This window comes from Carcharhinus amblyrhynchos, chromosome 15 (assembly GCF_965287045.1).
Source record: "Carcharhinus amblyrhynchos chromosome 15, sCarAmb.v2.hapA, whole genome shotgun sequence".
Taxonomy (NCBI): domain Eukaryota; kingdom Metazoa; phylum Chordata; class Chondrichthyes; order Carcharhiniformes; family Carcharhinidae; genus Carcharhinus; species Carcharhinus amblyrhynchos.
The window spans coordinates 61,086,748-61,105,450 of record NC_137338.1 but is presented as its reverse complement, the minus strand read 5'-3'; the positions used below and the strand labels follow the sequence as shown (position 1 = coordinate 61,105,450).

Below are 18,703 nucleotides of genomic sequence, written 5' to 3'. Positions count from 1 at the left end.
ACTGAATAGATAGTTAGATAATAGCCCTTCAAATAGAATTATATTTCTGCATTGATGAAAAGTCAGTTCTCATATGTATCTTTAGTAAACTCTTATGAACCATATATTCATTTGAGGTTCTGCGTCACAAGCTATTTGAGTCAATCCATTCCCAATTGCAAAAACATTTCCTTAAATGTGATGCTACTGTTGCAAATGTGAGGTTTTATATAATTGTTATGTTTCGTGACGAATGATTTATAAAATGTTTTGGGGGAATATTGCATCATTTAGTAAAGAAAGAAGTGTGTGAGTGTGTGGAAGAGATTTAATTAAGTTTGAGGAAGGTTAATAGAGACAACTTGTCTGGGGGAGTTAATAGATATGATATGCCGGCGTTGGACTGGCGTAAACACAGTAAAAAGTCTGACAACACCAGGTTTTAGTCCAACCGATTTATTTGATAATAAATCGGTTGGACTAAAACCTGGTGTTGTCAGACTTTTTACGGAGTTAATAGATAACGGGGACAAAGGCGCTAAATACATACACTTGTAATAAGAGGCTATGTGAAGTGAATTTATAATGACCTCCAAAGAGAAACTGGTCTCCAAAAAAGCAGTCTGTAGATGTCAGCCATCTCACTATCAAGCAGGTAGCAGCAGAAAGGAATCAGTTCCTCATCTACACTCTGAACTATTGTAACATTGGAACTTGTGACTTCAAGACTAACTCAACTCTGTGTGCTTTCTCTCATGGGAAGTCCTCACTTCTAGAAAGATGGATCATTCTGCAATAGTAAGCCTGCTATTACTGTCTGAAGGAATGTACCATCAGATGTTTGATTGTGGATTATTGCTATTGTGGTCTTGCCCTGAACACCCTTTCTTTCTCCTAAGCCCTCTTTACGGAGAACGGGCAGCAAAGTAGAGTTGAGGCCGAGATGAGATGAGCAAGGATGATCTTAAATGGTGGAGCAGTTTCAAGGGGCTAAATTGCCTACTGGTGTTCCAAGTACTTATGTTCTTAAGTGGCACTTTACCAATTGCCAGGAATGTTCTAGATGAGTGAGATTGAGTGGTGAGTGTTATCCAATTATTTCATTTCAGTCAAACCCAATTCTTGCCCTCATCTAATGCCAACAGTACCAGCACCAGCAAACAAATACCTTGACCTCATTGCCGATCATAGATAAGTCAATCCACATTAGCAGTGGTAGAAGTGACCACCACACTGTCATAATTCACTGCAGCAGTAAGAGTTGCAGAAAATCAACACTCAACTTCCTCATGGAAGCATTTTCAGCCCAACTATCTTCTGTTGCTTCATCATAAGGTCAGGATTCAGGATTTTAACCCATGATTCTAACTTCTGATCCATCTATAACTTCTCTCATAATCAAACAGCCTATGCCAACAGCAGATCTTCAACAATACAAGTGGCATGTAACATTCATCCGACAGAAGTGCCAGGCAATGACCATTTCCAAAATGAAAATTCCCAACCTTCAATGGCACTATTGTCTCCAAGTCTCTCACATCAATATCTGCTGGTCACCACGGACCAGAAGCTTAGCCAGACCAGTCAGATAAAATCTGTGGCTATAAGAGCAGAACAGAAGTTAGATACTTGGTGATGAATAGTTCACCTTTATCGTCAAAAACTATTGATCATTGACATGGATCAAAATATGAATAATGATAAAACACATCTACATGGTTGGGTGGATGCAGGGGCAACAAGGCACAAGAAGCTGAGCAATCTCCAATATAAAGCATCTAACTTCATGGAATAACTATAGGGGCCAAACCAATCCTTATGGTTAAAAACAAATAAACACATGTCATGTTACGGAGATGAAACAGCTCTGAAATTGTGAGTTTTTTAAAAGTATGTTATGCACTGTAATATAGGCAGGAACTTTACCACCCTGCCCACCACGGGAATCAGAGAAGGCGAGGGGCAGACAACGGAAAGGTCCATTGACCTTGGGTGGGATCTTACGGTTTGGGGACGAGCGAGGCTGTAAAATCCCATCCATAACGTTTCGGGGAGGAAGTTTCTCAGCTGCTGAGTTTCTGAAGGTTTGTAGCAAAACAAAAAACACTTACTCAAAAAGCAGGTATGTCAGCAGGGTGATCGCCAAGCAAATTGATGAAATGCCACAGCCTATGTATGTAATAAAAGTGAGGATTCGGTTCTGGATTGGATCAATCTTATCTCTGAAAATAATCTTCAAAAACAACAAAATTGGTGGTTAACAGTGATACAAATACTTGAAATCTGAAACGGTAAGCACAATGTTCCAAACGTCCCAACTAGCACCCGAAAGATGGAGAGAAAGGTTAATGGTTCAATGTGAGGTTTCATCAAAGTTATTACTAAGCTTTGCTGAAGGGAATTCTTGCTTCAGCTAATCAAATATAGCAACAACAAAACTCCATGCCACTCATGAACATTCCATAGATTCTGAAAATTTAATTAAAGAAATGTGGGCTTTGCTGGTTACGTCAGCATTTATTACCCATCTTTCATTGCTCTTGAACTGCCTTCTTGAGCTGCTGCAGTCCATGTGATGTGGGTACACAAAACTATTAGGAGGCGAGTTCGAGAATTTTGACCCAGCGACAGTGAAGGAATGGTGATATTCGTAGCTAAACACTTCGCTTGTTCATCTAACATTCCTCCATGTTTTAATACAGATGTCAACCCACCTTTTTAAAAGAGTTAACAGCTCCACCAAACATTCAAGAGAGGAACAGAAAATCAGCCTGCAAGCTATTCCTCTGCTGACACCTCCAACATTGATTCTCAGTCTTCTAAACCTCAACCTTTAATCTACTGTTTAGAACCGGAAGATTTCACATGCTCTCTTCAGTCTATCTGGGAACACTTCTGCTCTTTGATACACCTTTACTGTAATGAGCTCTGCAAAAGCCTTTCTAATAATTCTTCTATCAGAACCCTGCAATTGGTTTTCCTCTCCCAAACTTTTCCTCCATTGCCCTCTTTCTGATCTGATCAGATTTTCTTTTGGACACCTTTTTGAAGTTGAAAATTTGCTGCTAGTCCAACTTGTTTCATAACAAAGAAATACCTCACATTTATATTGTGCCTTTAGCTTAAGAAACATCCCAAAGTGCTTCACAGGAGCATTTTAAAACAACGCACAACAGCGAGCCATTGAATAAGATATTAGGTTAAATGACCAAAGAGAGAGGTTTACAATGTCTTAAAGGAGAATGTGAGGGATAGGGAGGGTGTTCCAGCACTTGGGACCAAGGCAACTGAAGGCTCAGCCACCAATGGTGGACCAATCATAGCTGGAAATGCACAGGAGGCCAGAAATATAGAAGCAGAGATATCAACGGATTTTTTTGTCTGGGAGCCAAATAAATTGGCGAGCACACTTTATGCATGTTATGACATGAGCGCGATGGGTCAGGATGCTTTATTTCTTCAATTCTGCTCCTTGTTTCTGATCCTATCCCAGTGGGCCTTTTAGTATATTCAACAGATAATCTGTAGTCTTATCAAAAAGTCTGATCAAATTGCTAATGGATAAGTTTTATCAAGCCTAAGGCAAGGCTAAGGGTTTACACTGAACAACTTGAAGAAAGTTATATACTTTATGAACAATTTTTTTTTGCAGAATAACTTATCTCTGAATTGAAGCATAGTATATCCCTGCAGCTGCAAGATACGATCAGATATGGAGGAGACTTAGCCAGGCTGAGAGAAACAGTGTGATATCCTTGCATCTATTTTTTTTTCCTCAATTGCTAGAAATATTCATTGTGTAACCAAATATCAGTAAAACTAGATAGTGTGGTCTTTAGCAGATTCCTGCTTTGTAAAAATTGGCTGCCTCCTGACGTACTACAACGAGACACACTTCCAAAGTCCTTCTTTGGCTGCAAGTCATTTAGGAAGATCTGAGGTCCTGAAAACACATTTCTCCTATCTGGAAACAGGAAGAATAAAAAGATGTCCAACGAATTGATCAGGAACAGGCCATTCAGTCATTCAAACCTTTTAATTAGATCATGGCTGATCTGACAGCAAGCTCCCACCCACCCCTCGATGTCCTTAAGGGGCATCAGCACTTTATGCACCAAACTAATTTGGATTTTTACTGATTTTGATGGAATTATTGCACTTTGAACCCTGCAGGCACCGATCTCATATCTAACCACAATTCAGTTCTGATGAGGGCTGACTCTTGTTACATAATTATGGGATCTTTCATGTTATTTACATACCAATAAGACGCCAAAATGTGTCAGATGGTTACATTCACATATTGTTTCATTGGATTTGTTGAGGATTGTATTACAACCATTTGAATTCCAGCCACCGTTTCCATCTGCAAACAGACAAAATGTACTATGAATTAAACCATCAGAGATTAAGTTGTTGCCTGCTCTCTACAGACATCAAACTAGAAAGGGTTAGATTAGAAGTATTAGAAGCAATAGGTGATAAAATTACATATTTTACACTGCTCTCCGTAAGTGCGGCAATGGTGACATAAGTAATGTAAGGGTGGTTTAAAAATGAGGTGATCCAAGAGCATATGCAATTCTTTTCATCTTTCAAGAGATGTAGACATTGCTGACTGGACCAGCATTTATTGCCCACCCCTAATTGTCCTTGAGGGGGCATTTTTTAAAAGTCAACCACATTGCTGTGGATCTGGAGTTACTGTCAGCCAGACAAGATAAGGATGGCAGATTTACTTCTCTAAAGGACATTATTAAATCAGGTGAGTCTTGAATGATAATCAGCAACAATTTAATGGTTATCAATACATTTTTAATTCCGGATGTTCATTCAAATTTCAACATCTGCTATGGCAGGATTCGAACCTGGTTTCCCAGGGCATTACCCTGGGTCTCTGGATTATTAGTCCAGTGACAATATCTCTGTGCCACTGCTTCCCAATGCTGTGTTTAGTGTGACATCCAAATAATGGTTCTGGGCAGAACGATTAAATTTAATGCAGATGATTATGACTTTCAAAAAGATGAAAGTAAAAATACACATTACCATTACCCTCGTTGAATGGCACTGAAATAGCTAAAGTTAAAAGGTACCAGTTGTTTTAGTAGATTTGATGTTCAGCAAGTTAAATCTGTGCAGAACAACAATGAACAAAGCCAATATATTTGTGGACTGTATGACTGAAACAGCACAATGCAAGTCAGAGAATGTCATAATTGAACTTGCAGAGATTGGGACAAATTACAGCTTTTATTCTGTGCCGAGATTTGCTCATTGAAAGACAAAGAAGACATTCAGCGCATTGGGTATGTTACAAAGATAAGTTTCAAGCCTGTTATCGAATATTAAAGGCTTGAACCATGAGGAAAAATTGGAGCTCCTTGGAATTTTCTATCTTTGAAAAGAGGCACCTGAGAGGTGGTCTTGATGAGTTATAGAGTTTAAGGATAAAATTATTTTAAATTGGAAGTGGAAGACAGGGGGGCACCAGTTAAGAGCAAGCAGATATAAGATTGATATCAGAAAGTTCTCCATCATAGTAAAGGTGACTCACATCTCACAGAATCTCAGTTAATGTGGAGGAAACAGTGCCCTCTAACTCTTTCAGAAATGAATGCTACAAAGAGGACATTTTAGTTTCTTTCTGGCTGAATAAAACAATACAGGCTGGATGGGCTTTCCTCAATTGATATGCAGAATGCCAAGTAACATCTTCAAAAAGGACTCAACAGGGATCAGTTTTTGCTTCATTAAGTTAAAGCTTGTAGAGTCCAGAATAAGAATTCCTCCAGTCATTCTGAACAGCATTATCATAAATGCATCCCTGATATAATTGTTCTGATCAAATTGTAAACATCTGAAATATTTTACATCATTTGACTCCTAGCATTGCTCTCCAGATGTGTGATAAATGTTGCTATAGGTAATGCAGGGGTCATTTAAAAATGAGCCAACCCAAGAGCATATACAATTACTACTGTGTTTCGTGTGAAAGAAATTAGTTCTGGTGCACGTAGAGACTGTTACCACAGCCATTCTCTGCCTCCCTTCTTGGAAGCTACTTTCCAGTGGCGATCAAGAAACCCCTCAGGAAAACAACCCCAAGACTTTAAAATGGACACGGGTCAGTGGACACTTTCATGGTGTTGTCCCAGTGCCGCAGCAGCAAGAGATCTAAGTCGATACGTCAAGTGTAGCAGAGGCAATCTGAGAATGTATTCAGTTAGCACGGGGTCAGTCAGCCAACAGCTGCTCCATGAGAACGGGCATCAGTAAGACCACCTTATAGAGCGGCATGGTGGCATAGTGGTTATCACTGCTGCCACACAGCTCTGGGGATCTGGGTTCGATTCTCTGCTTGGGTCACTGTCTGCATGGAATCTACACATTCTCCCTGTGTCTGCATGGGTTTCCCTGAGTGCTCCAGTTTCCTCCACAGTCTGAAAAACGCGCTGGTTGGGTGCATGCTAAGTTCTCCCTCAGTATACCCGAACAGGTGACTGAGTGTGGCAACTCAGGGATTTTCACAGTAACTTCATTGCAGCGTTAATATAAGCCTACCCGTGACACTAATAATGTTAAGCCAGAGCTACCTATCTAGCATTGATTAGATTAGCCTTTTTGGAGAGAACTGCTTGGCAGTGTCAGCTGCCACACTACTACAACAACTTGGATAAATATAGCACCTCTAACGCAGCAAGTATTCAAAATACTGCACAGCAATGGAAAAGCGACCAGTGGTAGTAGAACGTTTAGGGAAGATGGTCAAAAAGCAACTTCGATATTGTGGAAATACTTGAAGCCGGGGGGTGGGGAGCGGGGAGGAGAAAGAATGAGTGGGATTTTCCTCCCCTTCCGCAGTTTGTTTTGCAGTGGTGGGAGGCAGCGAGCCACTTGCTGGCAGTGGGATCTTATGGTCCTGCTGTTGTCAACAGGATTTCCTGTTGAATGCTCCCATCGCCACTAGGAAACCTGCAGTATTGGTGCATTGTCGGTGGGATCATAAATCCCGCCAGCATAAATGGCAGCAAGACTTCAGCCAATAATATAGGATGGTGGTCAATATAAATGTCTTGTTGTATCTTTAAATATTGCCTGAAGTACTTACTGTTTTCCTTGAAATCCCAGAATACACATTCCAAATAAGAGTTATTCTGTAATTACAAAACACATTGTTACTAATCTCTTTAGTACTGAGACAAAACATAAAATTACGTGATTTACGCACAGTTAACAATGTACGACATAACAGTATTTCCCAATATTGGAAAAAATAATGGCAATTTATTGAAACGAAAAGAGAAAATGCTCGAAAGTCTCAGCAGGTCAGACAACATCTGTGAAGAGAGAATAGAGCGAACATTTTGAGTCAGGATGACCCTTTTTCAGCTCTATTCTCTCTCCACAGTTGCTGTCAGACCTGCTGAGATTTTCCAGCGTTTTTTGTTTTTGTTTCAGAGTTCAGCATCCGCAGTATTTTGCATTTATCTCAGTGGCAATTTATTGAATCCTCTCATTGAAAATGTTCACCTAGTAACTCTCACAAAATAAATTTGGTTTAGAAACCCGTTTAACCTCAAACTTCTACATGTCAAATCGAGCATCTTCTAATTAAAAAGATTAAGCTTTTATAGTTGAGTTAGCTCCCCCTTGAAAAGGCGTATTTCCTGAGCTCTGTCCTAAATGTTCTGTTAAAACTGTTTTCTTGTGTCCAAATTGTCTTTCTCATTCAAAGATCTTGCTTGAGTCTATGTTATCCTGTTAAGGTATGTCATTTATCTCTATAAGGTCCCCTTTGCAGTCCTCCTTCTGAAGCTGAAGAATTCTTATTTAACAAGTTATACCTTCATAGATGATGCCAGGAATCATCCTAATCATTCTTTAATGCCTTTCTTGAAGGATTGCATGGCTCCCTGGTGTCACAATAATTGGAACAGACAAAAATACTATGGGGTGCAGTGTGATATCTAGACATTCAGACGAATTGGTTTGATTTTATCCCCCTGAATCACATTTAATATGCTTTTTTGCCATTGTTCAGGCTGTGAACAATGGAAATGATAATTCCCTTAGGCTTCTTTCAATATACTCCATGAAAATCTTAGGGTACACATTCCTACTAGTTAACCTCCCACAGCACGTCTTACGTATCCATAAAGAACTTCCTTTGGTACTGATCAACCCAGGACATAGGACCTTGCTCTACGATTTTTTAGCAGTGCACTGCTAGCAGTAAATCGGCTTTATTAGCATAGTACTTGCATCATGTTCTTCAGTACTGAATGCAATAAATTGTCACATCTCACCGGCTGGCGACATACTGTCTTATGTCTGTGTGCGTTGAATAGTAGCTACAGATTTCAGAAATACCTGACTGTTCTGAAGGTTTCTGAATGTGATTTGAACTGGATCCTCCAAGTCACTGATGTTGAGGCTTGCAACACTCGATGCGATAATGTAACTGTTCAGGAAAGAAGTATTCCCCAGGCTGGGGTCCTGATAACAAAGGACACATATTAGTTAAAAACAGGATTGTAAATCTAGACAGAAAGGAAGGACGTTGTTCCTTGATAAGTGACAAGAAATAGCCCAGTAAATTGGCAATCGACATTGACACGATTGCATTGCTGGGGGCACAGCCTCAGGGTAAAGGGGTGACCCTTTAGAACCGAGATGAGGAAGAATTTCTTCAGTCGAGGGTGATAGATTTGTGGAATTCATTGCTACAGGAGATTGTGGAGGCCAGGTCATTGTGTGCATTTAAGGCAGAGATAGATAGATTCTTGATGGGTAAGGGCATCAAATGTTACAGGGAAAAGGCAGAAGAATGGGGTTGAAAATCTTATCAACTGCTAAATGGTGGAGCAGACTCAATGGACCAAATGGCCTAATTTTGCTCCTATATCTTATGGTTTTATAATCAATTTTGTACAGTTTCAGAAGGGGTTTGGTTCAGTGGTGAAAATGTGCCAAGAAATTATAGCCTGGCAGAAGTAATAGATAATTGATACCAGGAGACTTCTATAATGTAGGAGAAACACACTACTACAGAAATACCATTCCAATGGTGAAAGTCTCAAAAAAAATTCTGGTACTTAAAAATGTCTGAGACCAATCCCTTTCTCACCTCTACCCTCAATATGTATATTAATGTTTAAACTTCTTCAGGGTGCAGTGTAACCCACTATATTTAAAAACAAGACAAACGAGACCAACAGTTGAAATTCTACCTGGAACAGTGTCAGTTTTTCATAGAAAGTGAACTGAATTCTTGAAGCATTATTCCTCTCTTCTGGTGGGAGATCTTTCAAGAGGGAAGGTGGAAGTTCAATAGCTGCAAAATTCTCCTGAGAAGATTCTTCATCCAGAGTGACCTGAAGGATAAGAGAGAACTGTTACACGGAATGCTTTTTCCCTTTTAATTTTTAAAGAGGTTTCTTTTTTAAATGAATGGTGAAAAAAGGAAAGAAGATAGCTTCTTCCATTTCACTTCAGGCTGTTGGATTGTCTTGGCGCAATGAGTACAAAAGGTCAGGAAGGCAGGACCGCGTGTGAACCCAGAGGAACGTGTACAATATTCAATCTAACTCATCCTGTTCTAACTGCAAATGCATCTGAATTCTCCTCAAATTGTTTTCACCACTTTGTAACCTGGTAGATTGCACCGGACTTTATCCTCATTTAAGTGAAGAAACACTGTGTGTTTCCCAGTGGTGTGGGGCAGAGTCAGTGGAAAGTCCCAGTGATGATGGTAGGACCAGAAGACCTTGGCACTAGCTAATGGCGTGCCATGTTCTGCTGCAAGAAACACACTCTGGGGAGGCCAGAGAATCCCCCTTCCCCATTCAAGGCCATTTCACAATCTGCTGGTATTTTGCCAATGGCAGACTGAATTCTCACTTTTACCCCCACCCCCATTTACCTCCTTAACCAATTATATTGCTCATGAACAGAGTGGAGTCTAAACCTGGAAATTAGGATATTTAATACAACGTGAAGTTAAATATCAGTATAAAGGGAGAGAAAGATTGGATTAACAGGATTAAAAGGAATAGAAAGCAAAAGTAAAAGAACACTTAAAAAAAAATCTCTGATAACAATTAAAATCCATAGAAGAATTCATAGAATCCCTACAGTGCAGAATGAGGCCATTCAGTCCGCAGAGCCTGCACTGACTCTTTGAAAGAGCATCCCACCCTTGCCTACTCCCCCACGTTATCCCTGTAACTCTGTGTATTTACCATTGTTAATCTAGCTGATCTGAACATCTTTGAACATGAAGGGGCAATTTAGCTTGACCAATCCAACTAACCTGCACATTTTTGGACTGTGGGAGGAAACCAGGGCACCCGGAGGACACCCACAATATTATCCTAATAAAAAAACAGACTCAATCAGCAACTGGAAGAATGGCTTGTTGTGGGAGAACAGAACCGAGAGAAAGTTGAAGTATATCTTATTGGCATCATGCTGCCTGGAGGAAAGTCTACACAAAGAAATGTCAGTTTGTTCTTAAATTGATGCAGCTTTACCCCACTTAAGGATATTACTAAAATTCACGGGAGAATGTGTAAATTCCACACAGAGTGTCAGAATCAAACCTGGATCCCTGGCACTGTGAAACAGCAGTGCTAACCACTGTGTAGCCCTTAATAGTCAATCATATTACTGTGAGTCTGGAATCAAGTGCAAGCAAACTTCCTCTTCCGAAAGGCATTTGTGAAGCTGATGGATTTATATGACAATCTTCCAGATTTATTAATTGAATCTAAATTCTCCCAGCTGCCAAATTTGTTCAGATGGTGAGATGTCAATTTTTGAAAGCTGACAGAAGAGTGGAATATCATGGGCAGCAATCTCAGATTTCTATATGCAATTGGTCATGTCATTTCCAAAAGTTGCTATCAATATCCACATAAATAACACAGTAAGCACAGTTATTGCTCCTACAAAATCCAGCCTACGAAGTCCCAAATAACCACACTGATCAACTAGGCGGAAAGTTTGGATCCATACTACCTGCAAATTTATAATGTTGCTGATGCTGAAATATGCCCCACTGAAGTCGGTAGCATTGAGCTTTGTGACAGCCAGAGCCAAAGAAGCAGTGGTGATGTTTATTGAAGGAGTTGTGAAATTCAACTTCTCGCCAATTTGGTCCACAATTTGTATTATCCTAATAAAAAAAACAGACTCAATCAGCAACTGGAAGAATGGCTTGTGGGACAACAGAACCGAGAAAAAGTTGAAGGATATCTTATTGGCATCATGCTACCTGGAGGAAAGTCGAAACAAAAAAATGTCAGTTTGTTCTTAAATTGATGCGGCTTTACTCCACCTAAGGATATTACTAAAATTCATTGTACATTTTTGACCATATTGAAAAAAGAGAACTGAATACTCATCCAAGAAGTCTCACTACCATGTATCCTGTCTCTCAATGGTCTTGAGAATAACATCAAAATGAGGAGCAAATGTACACCGTACAGCCCTTCAAGCTTGCTTCACCATTCAGTAAGATCAAGGTTAAACTTCGACACTTCCCACTCCAATCAAATATCCCTCGACTCCCTTCAACCCGAAACTCTATCAACCTCACTCTTGAATCAATTTATTGTCTAAGCGTTCATGTTTCTTTAAGATCTCCCCTCTGGGTCAGAGAATATCAAAGATTTACAACCCCTGAGTGAAGAAATTTCTCCTCATTTCTATCCTAAATGATTGCTCCCTTATTCTGACACTATGACCCCTAGAGCCCTAGATGTTTCTGACCAGGGGAAACGTTTTTTCAACATTTACGCAGTCAAGTTCCTTTAGAATTTTGTAGCTTTTGTAGTTGGATGACTGTCACTCTTCTCAACTCCAGATGCCTTGTCTACTCAAACTCTCCTGAGGATAACTCTCTTTTTGGAATCAATCTAATGAACTTTCTCTGATATAGAAATGTAAATGTTGCCATTGTCCCAGAGCACCATAGGCTGCTCTTGCCTTTGTGAGCTGATTGGTGGTGATTTAACCTGAAGGTTGTCACACCTTGGGTGAGGTTGAGAAGGCAAGGATTTCATGAACAACTTCAGCTGGTATGAGACTTGAATTCACACTGTTGCCATTGCTCTATGTCATGGACTAACTGTCCAGCCCCATAACCCCTCTATATCCTTCCTTAGGTAAGGACACCAAAACAGAATTCCACTGTGGTCTCATCCAAGGCTAACATAATTTCAACAAGATTTCCTTATTATTGTACTCCAATTTCCTGGCAATAAAGATTAAAATACAATTTGCTTTCCTAATTATTTGATCAACCACATTTTAACTTCCTGTGATTCATGTCCAAGGATGCCCAAGTCTCACTGAATTCAAACATTTACTAATTTCATACCTTTCTTCCAATTAAAGTGGAATATTTCACACCTTCTATAATTATATTCCATCTGTCACATCCTTGCAACTGATTTAATCAAGTATACCTCCCACTTGTGTTCTTATTTTTCCTTCTTACAGCCTTCCTTTCCCCATCCAGATTTGTATCATCTGCCAACTGTCCCTTGGCAAAGTTTTTGATACAGATTGTAAATAGCCAAGGCCCAAACACTGATTCTTGCTGCACTTATAAGAACATAAGAACTGGGAGCAGAGGTAGGCCACTTGGCCCCTCAAGCCTGCTCTGCCACGCAATAAGATCATGGCTGATCTTTTCATGGACTCAGCTCCACTTATCCACTCGCTCACTATAACCCTTAATTCCTTTACTGTTCAAAAATTTATCTATCCTTGCCTTGAAAACGTTCAATGAGGTAGTCTCAACTGCTTCACTGGGCAGGGAATTATACAAATTCACAATCCTTTATGTGAAGAAGTTCCTCCTTAACTCAGTCCTAAATCTGCTCCCCCTTATTTTGAGGCCATCCCCCCTATTCTAGTTTAACCCACCAGTGGAAACAACTTCCCTGCTTCTTTTTTATCTACTCCCTTCATAATCTTGCATGTTTCTATAAGGTCTCCCCTCATTCTTCTGAATTCCAATAAGTATAGCCCCAGTCTACTCAGTCTCTCCTCATAAGTCAACCCTCTCAACTCCGTAATCAACCTACTGAATCCCCTCTGTATCCCCTCCAGTGCCAGTATATCCTTTCTCAAGTAAGGAGACTAAAACTGTACACAGTACTCCAGACGTGGCCTCACCAGCACTTTATGCAGCTGCAGCATAACCTCACTGTTTTTGAACTCTATCCCTCTAGCAATGAAGGACAAAATTCCATTTGCCTTCTTAATTACCTGCTGTACCTGCAAACCAACTCCTTGTGATTCTTGCACACGGACACCCTTTGCACAGCAGCATGCTGCAATTTTTCACCATTTAAAGAATAGTCCATTTTGCTGTCATTCCTATCAAAATGGATGATCTCACATTTACCAAGATTGTACTCCGTCTGCCAGACCCTCACCCATTCACTTCGATTATCCCTTTGCAGTCTTTCAGCATCCTCTGCACACTTTGCTCATCTTAGTGTCATCTGCAAATTTTGACACACTACACTTGGTCCCCAACTCCAAATCATCTATGTAACCACTCCAGCTGTTACACACCCCCATCCCAAAACTGACCCATTTATCCCTACTTCTTTTCTCTCAGTTAAATAATTCTGAATCCTTGTTGACATACTATCCCAAACCCATCAGCCCTGATCGTACATAGAACCTCTTACGTGGTACCTTACCAAATGCCTTCTGAAAATCCAAATGTAGTACTCCATTATCCACCTTTATAAATTACATCCACAGCAAGCTCTAACATGGTTGTCAAATGTGGTTTCCCCTTCATAAAACTGTGTTGACTCTGCCTAATCAGTGCTGATTTTCCATGTGCTCATATCATGTTTTTAATAATCTCAAAAGTCAGCCCATCACCCTGCATTGCCTGACATGAATAACAAATAAAGCTGCAGTCAGCCAAACACGAGACTTGATGATCACTGAAGAATGCTATGCATCTTAAATAATCTTTAACAAGAATCATTAAAAAAAAGACGAAAGCTCACTGAGCCACATTGGCCTGGTTACACAGCGAGCAATGGCACAAACACACACAGCCATGGAGTCACTAAGCATGGCAGTGTGTCCTTGACCATCATGAGCTCCTCATCTCAGTTGGCAACTCCTGTTTTTGCTGACAGGACAACAGTGATGTATTTCATGTCTCTTTAAATCAAGCGAAGAACCATTTTAGGAAAAGGAAGAGACCACTAATCGCAGCTGCCCTGTCCCTTTTTGATTGAATTAAGTTGTTCTTTATTATCGATTGCTAAACATTTTTAATTCTGTAAACTTTGTACTTTAAATGTAATATTCCAATATTTATCCACAGGATGACAGAACACCTTATTTATTAGGGAATCAAACATGTCACTGGGAACTTATAAAACTTACAAAATTCTAACAGGATTGGATGGGATAGTTCCCGATGGTGGAGGAGTCCAGCACTAGGTGTCATAGTTTGAAGTTAAGGAGTAAACTTTTTAAGACTGAGGTGAGGAGAAATTTCTTCGCTCAGAAGAATGTGTGGAATTCACTATCACAGAAAGCAGTTGAGGCCAAAATGTTGTCTGATTTCAAGAAGAAATTAAATATAGCAGGAAGAGGAGATCAGGATATTGAATTTGATGAGCCATGATCAAAATGAATAGTACAGCAGGCTCGAAGGGACAAATGATCTATTCCTGCTTCTATTTTCAAAGTTTCTACACAAGGCACTTATGTTGTTAGGTATCATCATGGATAGGAACTCATTTATTTAACATTAAATCTAAGAGTTCAAGTGATACCAAGAATGAAGGGTAACACCTGCGATGAGCAGAAAAGAGTTGGTATGGTTTTCAATGGATATAAAACATGAAATCTAAACCCAAGTTGCTGTGAACATCTCGATGTCTACTTTGGGAGCAGCTGAGCAACCTCCCAGATCACTAATTTAAATATGTTAATGAAGTTTCAATTTTTCAGATTTTGATAGTCTTTAACAGCTTCAGGTTCTGTTTCCCCAGAGCTGAATGGAGCTGCCAGATCCTACAGGCAAGAGCTTTTCCAGCACAGTTTGTGGGCTACAGGAAACTGAATTGCTTCCCCCAGCCCCTCAAACAAACCTGCTGTGATCGCTCCGTCTTCTGCCATTTCATCCTCTCTCAGTCCTTGTTCCCGTACTTCCACCCCTTAACCCCGTTGAGCCTTGACCTTCTCAAATGCTGAAATTGTCCTGCAGGTTTTCTCGTCTGGTAACCAGCCAAACTTTTAATTGCCTGGCTGCCGGATAGGAAATGGAGTTACTCAATTCTGATTAGGTCCTGCGATTAAATTCAGCAGGATCTCTCCTCCCTAAATTTGCCAGAATTCCAGGCCACAGATATGCTGCCAGCCCCATCCCACCTCTCCCTCCCCACAGGTATTGGGGGCTTACACTCTGAATTAAATACATTATTTCACACAGAGTTCAACAGATATCTCTATTCCTACAACCTTCTAAAAGGCCTGCATTCCTGGTTTCCTGTGCAATTAAATTACCTTTATTCCAACCATGTTTTTGGCTGCCTGAAGTCTGTAGTTCGTTCTATAAACCTCCCCAACTCCTTTGAGATACACTTCAAAACTGAGCCCATGGCCAAGCTTTTGCTTGCCCTTCCTAATAGCCCCTCAGTTGGCTTGGTGAAAAATGTTCTTTGATCATTGTCCTGGAAAGTGTCTTGGCATATTTCTTGATGTGAAAGGAGCTGCATTATTGAAATTTATTGGTGTTGATGCGACTTACCTTCTGGAAGATGAAGCAACAGCAGTAGGGGAGACATTGATAAGGGCGTTTACTGTATCAAGGAGTGATTTTGCAAGCCCCTCATTTATACTCTCCGATTGCAAGATATCCTCCAGTTGGCTCACAATTGAAAGAACTTCCGTTTCATTCAACTCTGTAGAATTGACCTGTATTGGATATTCTGAGGTTACAAAGAGAAGAGAGTGATGATGGAGGATTACAATATACCCATAGCATTTGCATTAGCTCATCATAAAATACTTCCCTAGGCAACACTTTTTGACAGAAGGAAGAATAACAGAAAGCCCTCCTCACAATCTAATTCTGTCATAAATAAGCATTATCACTTCAAAAATATGACATAAATGAAGCTTAATGAATTTGAAAATGTGAAACTCCACAGGATTCTCAACAGCTGTAAGACTTGCATTCTTTTTTTAATTGATTCAGTCATGGTATGTGGGTGGAACGGGCAAGAGGTTGAACGTGATGATTGGACTGGATGGTGTCAAGGTTCCTAATTGTTGGAAATGCAGTCATTCAGGCAAGTGGAGGGTTTATACTCCTGACCTGTGTCTTGTGGATGGTGGCCAGGCTCTGGGGAGACAGGAGGTGAGTCATCTCGGCAGGATTCCCAACCTCTAACCTTCTCTTGTAGCCTCAGTATTCATATGACTTGTCCAGCTGAGTTTTTAGTCACCAATAACTTCCAAGATATTAATGTTGAGGGATTCAGTGATGGCAATGCCGTGGAATGGCAAGGAGTCAGAGTCATAGAGATTTATAGCATGGAAACAGGCCCCTCAACCCAACTTGTCCGTGCTAATCCCAATTGTCTGCATTTGGCCCATATTCCGCTATGTCTATCTTACCCATGTAACTGTCTAAATGCTTTTTAAAGGAGACAATTTTAAAGGAGAAAATTGTCTACTATTATCTCTGGCAGCTTGTTCCAGACACACCACCCTCTGTGTGAAAAAATTGCCGGTCTGGATACTTTTGCATCTCTCCCCTCTCATGTTAAACCTATGCCCTCTAGTTTTAGACTCCCCTACCTTTGGGAAAAGATATTGACCATCTACCTTGTCTATGCCCCTCATTATTTTATAGACCTCGATAGGATCACCCTCAACCTTCTACGCTCCAGAGGAAAAACGTCCCAGTCTATCCAGATTCTCCACATAGTTCAAACCATCCAGTCCCGGTAACATCCTAGTAAATCTTTTCTGCATTCTTTCTAGTTTAATAATATCCTTTCTAAGTGTGGCCTTACCAATGTCTTGTACAGCTGCAACAGGATGTCCCAACTCCTGTATTCAGTGTTCTGACCAATGAAACCAAGCATGCTGAACGCCTTCTTCACCACTCTGTCCACCTGTGACTCCACTTTCTAGGAGCTATGAACACGTAACCCTAGATCTCTTTGTTCTGTAACTCCCCCCAGTGCCCTACCATTAACTGAGTAAGTCCTGCCCTGCTTCAATCTACCAAAATGCATCACCTCGCATTTATCTAAATTAAACTCCATCTGCCATTTGTCAGCCCACTGGCCCAATTGATCAAGATCCAGTTGTAATCGGAGTTAACTTTCTTCACTGTCCACTATGCCACCAACCTTGGCGTCGTCAGCAAACTTTCTAACCATGCCTCCTATATTCCCATCAAAATCATTAGTATAAATGACAAAAAAAATGGACCCAGCACTGCTCCCTGAGGCACATTGCTGGTCACAGGCCTCCAGTTTGAAAAACAACTGTCTACAACCATCCTCCGGCTTCAGTCAAGAAGCCAATTTTGTATCCATTTAGATACCTCACTCTGGATCCCGTGAGATTTAACCTTATGCAAAAACCTACCATGTGGTAGCTTGTCAAAGGCCTTGCTAAAGTCTATGTAGACAACATCTCATCTACCTTCTTGGTTACTTCTTCAAAAAACTCAACCAAATTTGTGAGACATGATTTTCCACTCACAAAGCCATGCTCACTGTCCCTAATCAGTCCTTTGCATCTCTAAATACCTGTAGACCCTGTCTCTCAAAATACCTTCCAACAACCTACCCACCACAGATGTGAGGCTTTCTGGCTTGTAGTTCCCAGGCTTTTCCCTGCAGCTCTTTTTAAACAAAGGCACAACATTTTCCACCCTTCAATCTTCAGGCACGTCACCCGTGACTATGGTTAGATGCTCTTTTGCTGGAGATGGTTATTGTGTGGCACAAATACTACTTGGCACTTATTAGCCAAAGTTTGACAGTTGTGTTTATGTATTATACTGTGAGAAACTCACCATATGACTATATGCATTCACTGTAAGCAGCTATTATTGAACATAATTTATTTATACCTCACAGAGAGGGCAGCAGAAGGGCCATTATAACACAATGTTTAGCTTTGAAACTTCATCTGCCATTCGTCAGCCCACTGGCCCAATTGATCAAGATCCTGTTTGCAATCGGAGATAACTTTCTTCACTGTCCACTACGCCACCAATCTTGGTGTCATGTGCAAACTTACTAACCCTGCCTCCTATATTCTCATCCAAATCATTAGTATAAATGACAAAAAACAGTGGACCCACTACACTTCCTCCCCACTTAAAAGAACAACATATACATTAAAGTGCAAAATAGTGCATGTACATAACTTCCCAACAAAACAACTACAACAGCACCCACAATATCTGAAATTTAACAAGTTGGGGTGCATATTTGTTCACAACTAAAAACATATACCCCGAATATAGACAATACCGCCAGAATCTTGCCCATGTAAAAGTGAATTGATTTTCCTTAACAGCAGTACATGTTGAACAGAACTATCATCATTTGACAAGAAATAATGAATAAAACATTAAGTTCTTCCTTCTTCCAAAAAAGCTTTTAAAAAGCTCGCACAGGCATGATGAGCTGACAAGCTT

The 18,703-nt window shown here is 40.3% G+C and overlaps 1 protein-coding gene across 1 annotated transcript in view; it reads right to left on the bottom strand.

Moving 5' to 3' along the window:
- Window positions 1-18,703, bottom strand: part of LOC145352879 (adhesion G-protein coupled receptor G2-like) — a 36,737-nt gene that overhangs the window by 13,377 nt on the left and 4,657 nt on the right. Inside the window, exons 3-9 of the mRNA XM_080203183.1 lie at window positions 15,785-15,965; window positions 11,002-11,158; window positions 9,213-9,356; window positions 8,353-8,478; window positions 7,091-7,136; window positions 4,242-4,345; window positions 2,091-2,212 (exon numbers count right to left, since the gene is read on the bottom strand). Coding sequence (XP_080059309.1) covers window positions 2,091-2,212; window positions 4,242-4,345; window positions 7,091-7,136; window positions 8,353-8,478; window positions 9,213-9,356; window positions 11,002-11,158; window positions 15,785-15,965 — 880 coding nt within the window. The remainder of the gene's footprint in view (window positions 1-2,090; window positions 2,213-4,241; window positions 4,346-7,090; window positions 7,137-8,352; window positions 8,479-9,212; window positions 9,357-11,001; window positions 11,159-15,784; window positions 15,966-18,703) is intronic.